The sequence below is a fragment of the Manduca sexta genome, chromosome 5, assembly GCF_014839805.1.
Source record: "Manduca sexta isolate Smith_Timp_Sample1 chromosome 5, JHU_Msex_v1.0, whole genome shotgun sequence".
Lineage (NCBI taxonomy): Eukaryota > Metazoa > Arthropoda > Insecta > Lepidoptera > Sphingidae > Manduca > Manduca sexta.
This window is the reverse complement of record NC_051119.1, coordinates 9,633,666-9,649,056: the sequence shown is the minus strand read 5'-3', so window position 1 is coordinate 9,649,056 and position 15,391 is coordinate 9,633,666. Positions and strand designations below refer to the sequence as shown.

Below are 15,391 nucleotides of genomic sequence, written 5' to 3'. Positions count from 1 at the left end.
CAATTTTCTACTTTATTATAATGCTCTAGATTTTATACTTAGAGCAATAGAATTTCACAATAGACGTTAACAACATAACACAATTTGCTTAAAACCTATACCCCAACCTTTTTAAAAATCAACGAGCAAATGCTTCAATGAAAAATACACGAAACAAATGATAAAGTGACAGTTTTCGAAAAATATATTTTCCATATTTTAGTGGCAATGTATTTATAAAAATCATTTCAGTTTAATTTTAGATTAGTTTTTAGTTTTATATGCATTGTTTTTATTTCGTTATTCTATTCTACTTGGTTTAAACTTGAGGATAAATTATGCCTGAGTAAGTAAATTGTCATATTCTATTTTAATGACCGTTTCTATTCCGGCATTGGCTGTACAATAGGAATCTTTAATAGTTCCCGTTCGAATAATGATGGCCTAAGGTTTTTTTTAGACACGGCTTACAATGTCCTCTCCTGCTAATATGGTATGGATAACATTTTCAGTAGTATAGGTATTTTTCGGTGCTAGAATCAATGTCCAATCTATTTCAAATTGCTTGGTTTATTTATAACTACAAAAATCTTCAGGAGCCTGGGTACCCTTAGGTCGCCTTTCTTAGCTAGCCATGTATATAGTAGTGAGGGTGTTCAGGTGTGTGCCATGCCCTGCCGCGGCGCCATGCGCGTTGTCTGCCGGCGTGAAGTCCGGCCTGCAAGACGGCAAGCCCATGGACGGCAAGCAGGAGCATCCCTGTCCCTGCAGGTCCTGCTGCTGCGGGAAGCCGCCCATTGTAAAGCCGGTTGGTATTGCGATGCTATGATTCAGGATGAAGTAACGTCATCTTAGTAAGAGGAATTTTGGCTGGAAAATATTTTAATATTTTGAGTGAATTTTGAATTAATATTTAAAAATTTTCTATGAATTTAACGGAAAAGCATGTATAAATCTGTTTGAATGGAGTCCTAAAGATATTCTCAGAAACGGACATTAAACGGTTTCCTCATCGAAATCGAATGTCTCTGGTTCTAAATGTTCATGAATCGATAGTCGCCCATTTCGAATAAATGATCCCAATCTTGATTTTTCATTCGATTCCGACAAAAAAGTAATGAAAATAAGATTTTGTAAGCATGTCAAAAACTAGGATCAAAAACGGATACGATGAAAATGGTGGTAAATAATACAAGTTTGTAAGTGATTTAACACCTATGCTCTTCTGGTAACACATAAGTTTGATCCCTCCCAGTGCTATAAGCAGCCAAAGATCCCCGAGTCTTATGCGCCCCGCCGCTGCTACACGAAACCCTCGGCCCCCGTGGACAGCTATACCACGTACAAACTGTCATACCTGCCCGTCGACGGCTGCAAGAACCTGAGAGGGGAAGCGCGCAAGCCCTCGCCCAATCTGGTGCCAAGCTGCGAACCTATGGAGGGATGCACTGTCCAGAAGGTGAGATATGATCTATTGAACAAGTCTTGAATTATGTGCACGTGTGCACGTCAGTTATTTTTTTTTAATGAACTCGGGATTCCGGTCCACAGACCATGGACACGATAGATATACTTTTAGTTTATAGATATTTTGACAATGATTTTTGTAGTAACCTTTATACCTATCATATAAACTGCTTTTGAAAAAAACAAAATTCTTACCCTTTATTTTTTAGTGGAAACTGCATTTCCACCTGAGAGTAGAGTAAACATTTATAAAATTTAAATATCTAGTGTATCTTTTTACAGAGTAGGAAATAAAATTGATTTTGTGTTCAGTTGTCGTACCTGCCGAATCCTGTGTGCATCACTCAGTCGATCCGGCCCTGTCACCATGACATGTGGGGTCAGGGCCCCATGCAGAACCTCACTACGCAGCGGCACGACTACGTCGCTAAGCCGTGCGTGCTGCGGGAAAGCTTTAAGCCGGCACCGAAGTTCCATGCTATTGAGCAGCCGTTTGAGAGTGGGTATTTGAAATGAAATTTGTTTAGTGATCTGGGCCCATTTTTCTTATCCTATTTGTGTACGTGGTGACTATAGGTGATTACAAATTTGGCTCCCCAGACCGTGATAAAATAAGACCGGTGTTTTAATTGTATTTCTCTATTTAAGTCTAAAAAGCAGAAGCATGTTAAAAAAATATAAGAAAATAGTGGTAGGATACTTGAATTAGCCCGGTTAGCGACTAACGTAGGAACACAAGGCGTAAAACGTTGTGTTCCGGGATTAGCCTGCGTATATTCGGTTTCTAACAGGGCATGGTGTCGACTGGCAAAGGATAATCATCTGTCGTCTACGATAATCTAATCGAACGTCACTTCACATACTATCACAGTGGAGTTGCTTTGACGTGTAGCCCCGTATAAACAAGGCAGCATGGCTGAACTGGAATCGAATATAGTTTGTAATAGAGATACGAATATACTAGAATAGATCAGAGGATTAGAATAGTATAAAAAGCTTATTTGTTCATTGTGACTGCAGATCGCACGATAAACAAGCTGTCTTACGTGCCGCCGGAGCGGATGGCGCCGACCAAGTCGTTCGCCCCGGAGCGCTGCTATGAGAAGCCGGCCGCTAAGATGGACGGCAGTACCACGCACAAGATGAGTTTCATGCCCAACCAGGTATTGAAGTAACCATAATAAGAATAAGTGTTTTATAATATTTGTGTACGGCTATTTTTAGGTTATAAGCTTTACTCATATCGCGCTAGCAGATTCTGGAACAATTTTGGGTAAATAGTGTAAGAAAAACTTTTAAGTGTTGCGCAATCTGGAAATCTCACCCAGGATTGTCCATTCTATATCTATAGACGCTACAGCTAGATCTAAGAGTCGACACTATTTTATTTCTAGAAGTTATGATATTGCTTCTTGTATCAAATTTGTAAGCCGTTAGTAATATAGGTATTGGTTTTTAAAGATCTTACCAAAGGAGCCAGTGCCATGGGCTTGCAAGGGACAGTACCAGAAGCCCTGTCAGAAACTAGACACCAACACGACGTATACCATGAGGTAGGATTTGTTACACTATTACATCCTCCTTTAGAAAGTTCAGTAGATATATTCAGTCTTACTTATGAATTTGTTATAGCAGTTAAGAGTTGATTAAGAATTGCTTAAACAGTTGTTAAACATCACCGGTTTCTAGTTTAAACCTTATTAAGAGACATATGGCCTGTTTTGACTTACACCTGATCAAGTAAATTTGTATTTTAACTAACCGTAGCTTTGCGAAATTTTTATATAAGTAAGACTGATTATGTATAAACATCTTGTTATCAGTACCAAATTTCTTTACGACCATGATAAACATGATAACACAGCTTCCGATGTATTGTAGTCGCATCCAGACCTATTGATTGATGACTGATGATTGTCTCTCGCTAGTCTATATATTTATGCTGGTTATAGAGGCGATTTTCGCGACACAACCACGTGGGCTACTGTCGTGGTTTTACATCTGGTGAAGTGACCAAAATCGACGGCAATCGGTCTAAATCAGTGGAGATACAAATATATCACCACCAGCAATTGTCATGTCACGATATTCCAGTTTCCTGGACGCGGCGAGCGACTGCCGCCGACGCGCCATCATACCGGACAGCTGCACCAACCCCGTGACGGCGTCGAAGAGATTCGAAACGCAGACCATTTACAAAAACAGGTATCCCGTTTAAATAGTACGGGCTATGGAGGAAGAGGGGTTGGTATTTGGGCCGTGGCCACTATAGTTTCGTGATGCCCATCTCAAGATATGAACAGAAGCATATAAATAATTTATAATAAAAACTATAGCCATACATTAAGAAAGACTTTATGTGGATTTTTTTTATTTAGGAATTTACTCATCTGCAATTATGAAGACACAAGTCACTATTTGTAGACTGTGGGATACGGATCTCCCAGGCAAATTACCAATTACTGCAATTAAGAAGTCACTATTTTTAGATGGTGGGACACGAATCCCCCAGGAAAATGACCAATTACGTCCCCTGGACCTTGATTTATTTCTACGTCAAATATGATTTGCTTCAGTTACATGCCCGCCACGGCGTCGATACCTCAGCCGGTGAAGCCGTCGCCCAACTTGGTCCCCTCCACCGCCCAGATGGAAGGAGACACCGTGCAAAAGGTAACTTTTATAAAGCAGATCACGTTATGATGTCATGCAACGCGTTTAAATCAGGTTTGAAGCGCGTCTTCGGCGTTTATAAATCAGTTACCGTGTCTGCATAGGCCCTAAAACAAGGTACCACTTCAGCAAATACTTTAACACAATAATAAAAAAAAAAACTTTGAAAGTATGTTACTTTAATGATCTGATCTGTTTTCAGTTGTCGTACTTGCCGAACCCAGTGTGCATCACTCAGTCGATCCGGCCCTGTCACCACGACATGTGGGGTCAGGGCCCCATGCAGAACATCACCACGCAGCGACACGACTACGTCGCCAAGCCGTCCGCTATACGGGAGTCCTTCAAGCCGGATAATAAATACCATTGTGTGGAACAACCGTTTGAGAGTGAGTATAGGTGTCAACTTGCACACTACAAATGGAAGGAAAATATTCGTAACGTGTTTTGACTAGAGATTTATTTATCACTAGCTTTTGCTCGCGGCTCCACCCGCGTTATAAAGTTTTTCAGGCTAAAGTTTTTCGTTATAAAAGAAGTAGTTTCCCGGGAGCCTATGTTCTTCCCAGGGTCTAACTGTCTCCACACCAAATTTCATCTTAATACGTTGGATAGTTTTTGAGTTTAATACGTTCAGGCAGACAGATGTAGCAGGGGACTTTGTTTCATAATATATTTTTTAGAACTTTTTAAGAGGAACAATCCCGTCATAAATCATTGTTGCATAACTTTAACCGTTTACGCAGCGCACGCAACGGAAGCTCTCAAAACTAATAATTTTCCCCGTTTTTGCAACATGTTTCATAACTGCTCCGCTCCTATTGGTCATAGCGTGATGATATATAGCCTATAGCGCTCCACAAATAAAGAGCTATGCAACACAAAACGATTTTTTCAGTTGAAATCAATAGTTCCTGAGATTAGCCATTACTGCTCCGCTCCTATTGGTCTTAGCGTGATGATATATAACTTTGAGCACTCCACAAACAAAGGACTATTCAACACAAATAATTTTTCAGTTCGAATCGGTAGTTCCTAAGAATAGCCATTACTGCTCCGCTCCTATTGGGTATAGCGTGATGATATATAGCTTATAGCACTCCACGAACAAAGGGCTATCCAACGCAAAAAGAATTTTTCAGTTTGGACCGGTAGTTCCTGAGATTAGCCATTACTGCTCCGCTCCTATTGGGTATAGCGTGATGATATATAGCCTATAGCACTCCACGAACAAAGGGCTATCCAACGCAAAAATATTTTTTCTGATTGGACCGGTAGTTCCTGAGATTAGCGCGTTCAAACAAACAAACAAACAAATAAACTCTTCAGCTTTATATAATAGTATAGATGTGTATTGCAGATGCAACTATGTGTCTAACCACTCATAAGATATGCTCTTTGATTTTACTAATTTATTTATTAAAAATCCACAGCCCTTAATACTAGAGTGACACAATCTGATACACTTATGTTAAGGTCAATACACGGATTTACATTTTGCTTACAATAGATTATATTTTTACAGTTAAAACTGAGTTCAGTCCTGGACTTTCAATAGGGTTGGCACCAAGTGGAAAATTTCATTATTCCTTTCCGTCACAAATCTGTAGGGTTGTCTCTTGTATGCTTCTTGGTCGTGCTATTGTTTCAGATCGTACGATCAACCGCATGTCGTTTATTGATCCTGGGCGAATTCCGGTGCCAGAATCGTATGCCCCGGTCAAATGCTACGAGAAGCCCGCAGGTCAGTGAAACTACTATGACGTAAATATTATAATTGGAAAATAATGTACACTTTTTAACAAATAACTGAAATATAATTTTGGATCTTGCACTGGATTGTGAATGAGATTAAGAACTCATCATTTAAGTCGGTGAACTATAATTTATAAATATTTAACGATATATAAGCCATCTTTGTAGCACGTGAATTTGTTGCTGAAATTACGATATTTACATTTTCGGCAAGGATATATATATTACGAGGATTTTTAATTGTATATTATTTGATGTGCATCATGTTCTGTGCAGCCAAGATGGAGAGCAGTACGACGCAGAAAATGTCGTATCAGCCGGTGTGCGCGCCTGCGCCGCAGCGCCCGCCCTGGGCCTGCAAGGGACAGTACCAGAAGCCGTGCCAGCGGGTGAGTATACAGGGTGTAAGACCGCTTGCGTAATCGAAGACATGTTAGAGAGCTGGCGATTCCTAACATGATAAAACTGAAAAAAATCGTTATCGAATAATAGGGTACTTACTTATATTTTTGATATTAAAAAAAAACATGTCATCCAAAATCTAACGGAAAAAGAACTTTCGAAATCCACACAATAATAAGTAAGTTATAAAGTTTTGATATTTTGTGGATGAGATAGGTGTCAAATAACAGTAATAGTAAACTGTGACGTCACCGATTGTCATCGGCCATAACATTGCGTGTGTGAGAAAGAGATAGCGCGATAGATCAGCTGGTGCGTGATGTCAACGGTCTCTTGAATTGCACTTTGCAGGCCATATACTTGTGTAATGGTATTTTGTTTAAACACACCGGTATAAGATATTATCGCATTGGGGTAATACCTGTAATGGTAATGTCTATAAATGTAATATATATAAATAAATAAGCACTTACCGTGTGGTGTACAGAGTTCATTTCCTCGTACCCATTAAAGAAAGGAACTAATTCGATCCATAACTCTGCTTGTAGTTGGAGGGCACCACCGTGTACAAGTCGTCGTTCATGCCGCCCGGCGAGGACTGTACGCAGTACATGGACCCCTGCTCATATGGTGACTGCAAACGTATGTATCTGAACACATAGTTTGAGGTATTTCAATTTGTATTCTAATTAGCTATGTTTGTGGTCTATTTTTGATGAGCCTATAAAAAGTGATTTATATTCATTAAGTGGTAGGTTTGTTGTATGAGACAGACCGTCTGGTTTTTTAAGTATTCGTCTCTGCAGTCAAATGTTGGGGAAATCTGCGAATGAGATACTGGAATCCTCCGGGATAACGACTGTAGAGGCCTGGTGGAGAGTAAGGGAGGAAATGTGGGAAGGATGGGAACTGTCAAGGATGGGCGGAGGGGATATGTTCGCGGTCCCTTTAGGCCTCAATGTGTAATTGCAACCATGTGGTACACACTGTATTGTGTGCTTAGGGCCGCGACACATTTCTCCAAGTGCATGGGCTTGTATTTGAGACCGAGCGCAGAAGAATTGCCTTTGGGGGTTAGTCCGTCTGGTTAGCTACCACAATTGCAGAGATAACTGCAAAGACAATTGCATAAGAAGTGGAGCCACAGTATACAAACGCTGTGTTACTGGTTTGAAGCACAGTATGGTCGATGTAAATACTGTGGATTGAATCACACAGACTGGAATGTGAAGGGTATTGATACTGTTTATAAGCAAGCATGACTACATATCATTAATTGGACAGATTCCTCGTCTTGTCATTTTCCCCTATTTTCAATAAACGATCCCAAACGTTTTTTTTTATCTATCTCAAAAATGGACCAATCAGAACCAAGTGTTTTTGACACGCTTTCAAATAAGTTATTTTGATTGGTTCATTCTCGAAATCAGATTGAAGATTAAGATTTGGACTGTTTTTAGGGAGGTTTGGGGTTCCTTCTTAATGAAAACTGACACGTTGGATACGATAAATTTAAATTTATATAAATCCTAGCGACCCGCCCGGCTTCGCACGGGTGCAATATTTCTCCACTATTTAATGGATGTTATTATACATGTAAACCTTCCTCTTGAATCACTCATCTATTAAAAAAACCGCATCAAAATCCGTTGCGTAGTTTAAAAGATTTAAGCATACAAAGGTATGGACAGAGAAAGCGACTTTGTTTTATACTATGTAGTGATAAATCGGAGTTTATTATATGTTGCGTTTGTTCGGATGTACCTATATAATGTTGGTGTTGTAATAGTGTACCCTACATGTTTATTGATAACGGCTGCTAGTGTATTATTTTTCCATTTTGTTTCAGCGTGCGACTGCATCTGCCCCGCGGAGTGCATCGCGACGGACCCCTGCGCGTGCACATTCCCCAAAGCGGAGTGTTGCACGTAATGACGCGTCATACTTTTGCCTGTGATAAATTCAAGTGTAATCGGCTCGTTTACGAAATGACGCTGTGAAATTATATTCAACGTGGATGATACCTCTCGAAATTAGTTTCTGAACATAAAACACGGGATTTAGGGATCCGACTTGGTTCGATTTGGCGCTCGGTCGACGCTAACCATTACTTTGACGTAGAAAATGAACTGTGCGTCTTACCAATATGGACAAAAGAGTGTGAGAAAGATAGCAATTGTTCGGACTATAGTCATAGGATATAGGCATGTTATTGGCCTACAGAAAAGACAAATATTGGCCGCAATCACTTCGTCTCTTTCTAACAGAGTGGTCCGTTTTGTGTGGGTATTGGTCAGTACATTTTCTATGGTTATAGCCTATGATCATTGTATTATAAGACATTGTTGATAGTGATAAATTGTTTTTTTGATGTTATAAAGTTGTCATGTGTTTATGCCCATCATTTTATTTTAGATAAATATTATATGAATTATTATAAATCGTTTTCTGTTTTTATCTACCTTTTTAACATTATATTTACATCTGCGTAGGCAGTATGGCATGAGGTCAGAAGAGAATCTGTCATGCCACGACTATTTAATACGTAATATGTAATTTTAATACATAATTTTGCACAACACAACATACTTTTGACATACATGATTTTGACAAACGTTGTCGAAAATTATTTACAACTTTTCAGTACATATTTATTGGGAATAATGTTTAATACTATTAAAAGAGCATTTCACAGTATCTTTAAAGTCTGGGAAAGGTATATCAATGGTATCTTCTGTTTAAAAAACTCTGAAAAGGTCATAACGATGAGTAAAATAGTTTTTTTTTCGAAATAAATAATTTATTCTTAAAACTTAGCCTCTTTATAATATATTACAACACGTTCTAATTGCTATTTACGCCATATTACACTGAAGGAATGTTTCAAATTGATTTTCAGTACATTAACAGTTAACTACAATTACTCTAATTACGGTAATTAAATCTAATTTGAGATCATAACGTGTGATTACATTACAAGCAGTAATACTACGTTAATAAGTTTAGGTCAAAGATTTTAGATATAATATCTAAATCTATTTAAGTACTGTTATTTAGGAGACCCATAGACATTAAATAAAACTATTTTACAGAATTTATCGTGGTTTTTATATTATTACTTTCTCCCTACGTTCCGAAGACTGCAGCCTTCGTGGCCACAGGGCGGACTGAGGTGTTGGTCAACCGAAAAGGTGAGAAATCATTATGACCTATAGACGTTCAAACTGACAAGTCAATTCGTATGTTTGGATCAGTTTTACCAAATATTTAATTAATGCTATTGAATCTATCAATATGCATTATGCTGAGACTAAACTAATAGCTTATGTTTCTAATTTACGCATTAACAAAATTTGTTTAAATATAGATTAGATTTTATTTAACGACGTAGCTATTTTTATTGCGATAGGTAATGTATGTAAACGTTATCTTAGTATGGCCTCTGTATTACACGATGAATCTGAAACTAAATGACAGTTTGGACTGATGTGAAATTGAACGTATGTGGTCACCTTAAGATTCGTCCACCATTTTATTAATATATTTATTTGTATTACATAAGGGTAAACAAATAATAAGTTTAAAACAATTTTATAGAATGTTTCTCCTATGACCATACTTTCATATTCGCATTTCAAAGTTGTAATTATATCTAACCAATTTTAGTAAGGCGTGTCAAATTCCTTTAAGGCGTCTCGTCGTGTCAACTTGTTGCTGAAGTGTCCGAAGCAACTGCTTTTATAGTGGTGGAGTGTTTTCTACAACAAGTAAACATTGCGCGGCGCCTAAACGCATCATTCGCTGCGCACAGCACGCTCTATTTCTTTCTGTGCGTTTTAAAGACGAACTCAATCAGTACTCAGTCCCATATTCAAAAATGGAAATTCGTTTTAAAATATTTCAATTCCCCTGTTGTATTTAGTTTGACAGGTTTTAAATTTAAAAAGATCCTACTTTTTATATATTACTTCATCTCAGTTATCGATATTTTCATATCTGGGGCCTTATTCTCTATCCCGCACGTTATTTTAACAGTGCGTAACAAGCACGTAACACAACGCGTCATGTTTAGGACTATAGAAATTTAACTTACAGAATACCATTCCACGCACATTTCTCGAAGATAACATGACACGGCCGCGTTACGCGTTTACACTATCATACAGAATGAGGGCCCTGTTGACCTAATTTAACGGCACCCTACTTGCAAGTATACAGCTCGGTGGAACGCACGCAAGTATTACAATCGACGCGACAGCACCAATGAAACTTGCAGTGGCATCGCTCTTTGATCACCACACGTTTCGTGTTGTATCCGCGGCCGCAACACATCAGCGAGCAACCATCCATCCCTGACGATGTACGGTTGCACTCACGTCCTGAAGTACCTTGAGATCCCTGGAATAATGTTGGATGGGTTAACAAAGTCACTTTATAATGCTTGACAATTTCATTTTAGTGTGTTCGTTGATCTTTTTAACCAAACTTTTAAAAATAATGATTTGTTACACACACGCACGCTAGTCTTTTATTTTGAAAGGGGTAAGCCGCGGCGCAACTGGTGCGCCCATTTTTTGCCGCGTGTACTCCGTCCCATGATATGATAGGGATACAATTGAAGATAATGTGTAGAAGAGTTTAATGGTTCGAATATGTTCAGTTACTTTGAAGCTGACACTAGCTTAGCGGTGGCGAAGGATGCAATTTTTCGAAAGGGAAGCCGACATAAATCCTAATTATAATTAGATTTTGGCTCATGATAGTATAAATATTAACTATTTGTTAATAATATCATTTATTTTAATAGTTGACATAAATTACAAAAGTGAAGCCGACAGGAATTCGGTTGTATTGACCCTTCGCCACTAACGTAGTCATAATCTCACCAAGGACTCGTTCCTGACGCAGTAGTTAGGTGATTCCTCGAGGTACACCAAGTCCTGCGCAGTGGGCAGGCTGTAGTGTGGGTTGCTGAGCCTCAGCTTGCCTCGACGCGACACCTTCACTTCTGTCGCACCCTCGTACTTGTCCCTTAGGTAATCACCTGTATCAAAAATATGTGAAATTATCTCACACACACTCAAACTTAATATCCCCGAAGGAGTAGGCGGAGGTATAATTGGTGCACAATCTTTCTGGCGTATGTATTCCGTTCCATGAGGACAGTGGGTCGAGACACAAATTCCAGATTTAGGGCTGATATGAAGGAAAAAATCCAATATCACTGGCCGACCCGGGGATTGAACCCGAGAACTCAGTACTGCAGTCGCATCGTAATACATCTATGCCATCGAGGCATCTTAATTTATTCGTTAACTAAGTTTCGTGGTAAAACACCTTTCATAGGTATATATTCTCAAGCATTAAAAGTAGCCTATAATATTTTAATCCAGGTAAATGGCCTAAATATAATATGTCAACCTTCAAATGGATGTAGCCATTTCCGCATTTACTTCTAATCCAAACATCTCTATAAACTTTTTTTTCATATCAAGAGAATATTCGCATGTTAAAATGACAAGCATAATTATTCAACAATCACTAAGAAATTAACTAATATATTAAAAACTGTTTTGTTATGGTCAAAAAACATTATTTTATAATCATGTTTCAGATTTGTATCTAAACAACAGTTATAAAACAATAAAATGCACCGGTTCCCGCCAAAACCCATTAACAGCACAAAGACCACCCGAACAAAATTAAAAAACCATTTTACACGTCGTAAATATTAAACACAATAAAAAAGAATATCATAATAAAAATATAATTTAATTTTACAACTTGACTGATTTAAATATCGAACGCTAGAGGTCGTAAAGTAAAAATGTCGACATGTTTTAATTGTCATAAACGGTTTTAAAGCGCTCGTAAATAATAAACATGAACAGCTGCTTAATTAACTGGAAATTTTAGATATCCGTTAATAGTGATTTTTAGAGCTTTATTTGAGTTTATATGTAATTTTAACACCATGTGAGCATGAAACTTTTTAAAAGTATTTTGACAATGAAAATAGCTTTTTGAACTAGACTGTTATTTTTGAGCAAACGTTAGTTACCTTCTTAGTGGCAATTATTAAGGATGAAAGTAAAATTAAGAGTCCAAAAAAGTCAACAAATATTAAATGTAGGGCATACAGAAACGCAAATGGAACGAAATCGGTGTTCGAAATATGATTGTTGATTTCTGGAAGAAAAGGATATCTAATACTAATTATAAATGCGAAAGTTTGTGAGGACGGATGTATGTATGTTTGTTCCTCTTTCACGAAAAAACTACAGAACAGATTTGGATGAAACTTTACAATAATATTGGGTATACATCTGAATAACACATAGGTTACAATTTATAATGATTTTGTGTAATTTGGTCATACTATAACGATACATATCGAGTAAGTCGGAAAATGTATCCCAGAAAACTCCTTCACGCAGTCGTGAGCAAAAGCTAGTCTAATATAATTATATAAAGAATTTAAAACTTCCTTTATGACAAAGTACGTAGTTTGGGGCGATTGTCACTAAGTAAAGTTATGAATCGATGACAGACAAAAACAAGAGTCTGGCGTAAATGAACGTTCCCGTTGAGTTAAGTTTGAGACGAATGAGGTTTAATGGAACGACATTAATTTCTCATTGTTCTCTTGCATAGGACTTGCACCCGGCTTAGTAGGACTCTATTTGCGGGCTCGTTTCCCTTCAATGCTTGCAAAAACAAGGCCATCGTTTACAGACACTGCTTCGATTTGTAGCTACGACTTTACATTCTATCATCTGTAGAAAATTTCTATCTCTCGGAGTACTTATAAGCATTGATCTCTATAAACGTAAGAGTTGTGTCATGGTAAAAGTACAGGCGTCTTATTAATATTATAAATGCTGAAGTTTAGTAAAATGTTTCGATTTTTGAAATAGAAGCAGAAACCGCTGAATAGTTGGGCTAACGGATAGATTTTAAATACAAATAAAAAATATCAGGAACTCAGTTTAAAAAAATGCGTTGCAGGCACATCACAGTAGTTATTGTTGTGTGTATATTCGAGTTTTTTTATATAATGCAGTATGAAAAGTGTAATTGCATAAATGTTACCAGTTAACTCTTATGCTGATCCTATTGGTAAAAAACAAATCTTATCGATAAAGAAAAGGGGTCCAGAATTACATTAATACCCCGAAAACTCTTATTTTTATCATGTGTAATTAAGTTCGAACCTACAAATATCATTCTTTTATTCCTTAGAATCGGTTCATTCATTTTCACGAATGCAAATGTGCGATATTATTGACTGATAATAATAAAGTTGTTAATGCCGATATTAACATATTCCGACCTTTTCCTCATAACTATTAAATTCTTATACCTCTGGCAATACTCCAACTGTCAGATTACTCCGGGACTCAATGGATTAGTTTCCAAAGCCGTGATAATTAAAAAAAAAAATCTTCGTCGAATTAAAAACTTGGCCCTAATCAATATATTTAGAATGTTTCATTCATCACTACAGTTCACAAGTTATATATCCCGAATTTGAATATAGATCAAATTTATACCAATCTTATCTTGGTGGCCAGTGCGCCCACACACACCATTGCCCAAATGGCTAACTATTGTCCTCAATGGGAGTCTATAACGGCTTTAACTTCGGCTGTGTCTCAGATACTTTATATATAGCAACTATTATACTAATGATTATAACATTAATGCCTACGCACTGTTAGGATTCGAAAAGAATCCGTGCTTAGGGATAATATTACATTGAAATAAAAATATTTTCCGCATTTTATAGGATATTTAGGTAGTGCATGTTTACGCTAACAACGTTCAATATTATGCCTACATTTACTCAAATTGTATTCTCATGGAATACTGTAATTTTTTTTTGGAGTAAATCACTTTAAACGTTTTTATTTTTAAAATTAATGTTAAATAATTAGATGTTTGTTAGATGTAAAGGCAGAAACTTATAAACGGATTTGAAAAAAAAAAATAGCATATATATAGGTATGCCTCGTAAAGTTCAAAGGAGAAGAAGAAAGAAAGAAATAAAAATAATTTATTTGACTGACATGCATAGGTTCAAGCGTATAAGGTGAGTCTTTTACCACGGGAAACAATTTTACGCGCGGAATCGCGAGCTACACCTAGTCGTATATATAGCAAATGGCTCACCGATTTCTCTGAAGGATGCCAGTTGTTGCCAGCATGTGATGAGGCTGCAGGATCCTGAGACTCCATGACATTTGCAAGTGACACGCGACTTCGCTATCACTGCCTGCAATTATTATATTATTTATCAGACTGATCTTGGTATGAGACTCCATGACATTTGCAAGTGACACGCGACTTCGCTATCACTGACTGCAATTATTATATTATTTATCAGACTGATCTTGGTATGGGACACCATATATGTTTATTGAGTTGCCCCAGGTATGATTTCTAGATTGGACGTGTTCTGAAATATTCTGATACGCTTTGCCTATTGTTCCAAAAGTCGTTGTGGCTGTCGTCTGGTCGTAACAATTAAACTAATGTTTTCTGTACCATGAAAATGAGTCTTGCTCCGATGCATGTCGTGAAAGGTGACTGCAAGTAAAAATATCTCTGACTGCAAAAATGTGACGTCAAATACTGCGTGAGACAGGAATTATTCTTGTGGAATTAATCTGTACAAGGTTTTCGTGCACATGACGTATACTGCTAATAGCGTTCACTGTTATAAACGGCATAATAAAAGCAATAGAGTTGAGAGAACATAAAATACTTCAGAAACAATTATATGAGGAACATAAAATTGTTTGGGAACGTTAGCTCGTTTTATAATCAGAAGTTATGGCAATATTTTCTTGTATTGAAACTTTTGATTGCCATTGGCAGAAGTTATAACATTCGAGTAAGTTATGCAATAAGGGCAAATTAAAAAGCATTAGATGTATGTACGAAATATGTGGATGGATGTACTTACTCAGTGCTTTGTACTTTGGACTTCATATTTTTAAATTGTTTAATGCGAAGCGGATTAAGGACGGAAGAAGTTGGATACAGACTGCTTCTAATAAGTTAGTCTGGAAATCGAGGAGAGCCTTATGTTCATGGCTGTTGATGTTAAAAG

The 15,391-nt window shown here is 37.4% G+C and overlaps 2 protein-coding genes across 2 annotated transcripts in view; one reads left to right on the top strand and one right to left on the bottom strand.

Annotated features, from left to right (window-relative positions):
* The first annotated feature begins 124 nt into the window (after nucleotides 1–124).
* Nucleotides 125–8,717, top strand: LOC115453616 (stabilizer of axonemal microtubules 2). The gene is made up of 13 exons (XM_037444066.1): nucleotides 125–325; nucleotides 640–787; nucleotides 1,235–1,438; nucleotides 1,759–1,945; nucleotides 2,467–2,609; nucleotides 2,908–2,999; nucleotides 3,541–3,651; nucleotides 4,023–4,119; nucleotides 4,322–4,508; nucleotides 5,771–5,863; nucleotides 6,151–6,263; nucleotides 6,825–6,918; nucleotides 8,126–8,717. The coding sequence occupies exons 1-13, from the start codon at nucleotides 318–320 to the stop codon at nucleotides 8,206–8,208; spliced, it is 1,560 nt and encodes a 519-aa protein (XP_037299963.1). The 5' UTR covers nucleotides 125–317; the 3' UTR covers nucleotides 8,209–8,717.
* A 93-nt stretch (nucleotides 8,718–8,810) lies between these two features.
* Nucleotides 8,811–15,391, bottom strand: part of LOC115453617 (protein Wnt-5b) — a 58,859-nt gene continuing 52,278 nt past the window's right edge. Inside the window, exons 5-7 of the mRNA XM_037444070.1 lie at nucleotides 14,449–14,551; nucleotides 11,163–11,320; nucleotides 8,811–10,674 (exon numbers count right to left, since the gene is read on the bottom strand). Coding sequence (XP_037299967.1) covers nucleotides 10,477–10,674; nucleotides 11,163–11,320; nucleotides 14,449–14,551 — 459 coding nt within the window. The 3' untranslated portion in view covers nucleotides 8,811–10,476. The remainder of the gene's footprint in view (nucleotides 10,675–11,162; nucleotides 11,321–14,448; nucleotides 14,552–15,391) is intronic.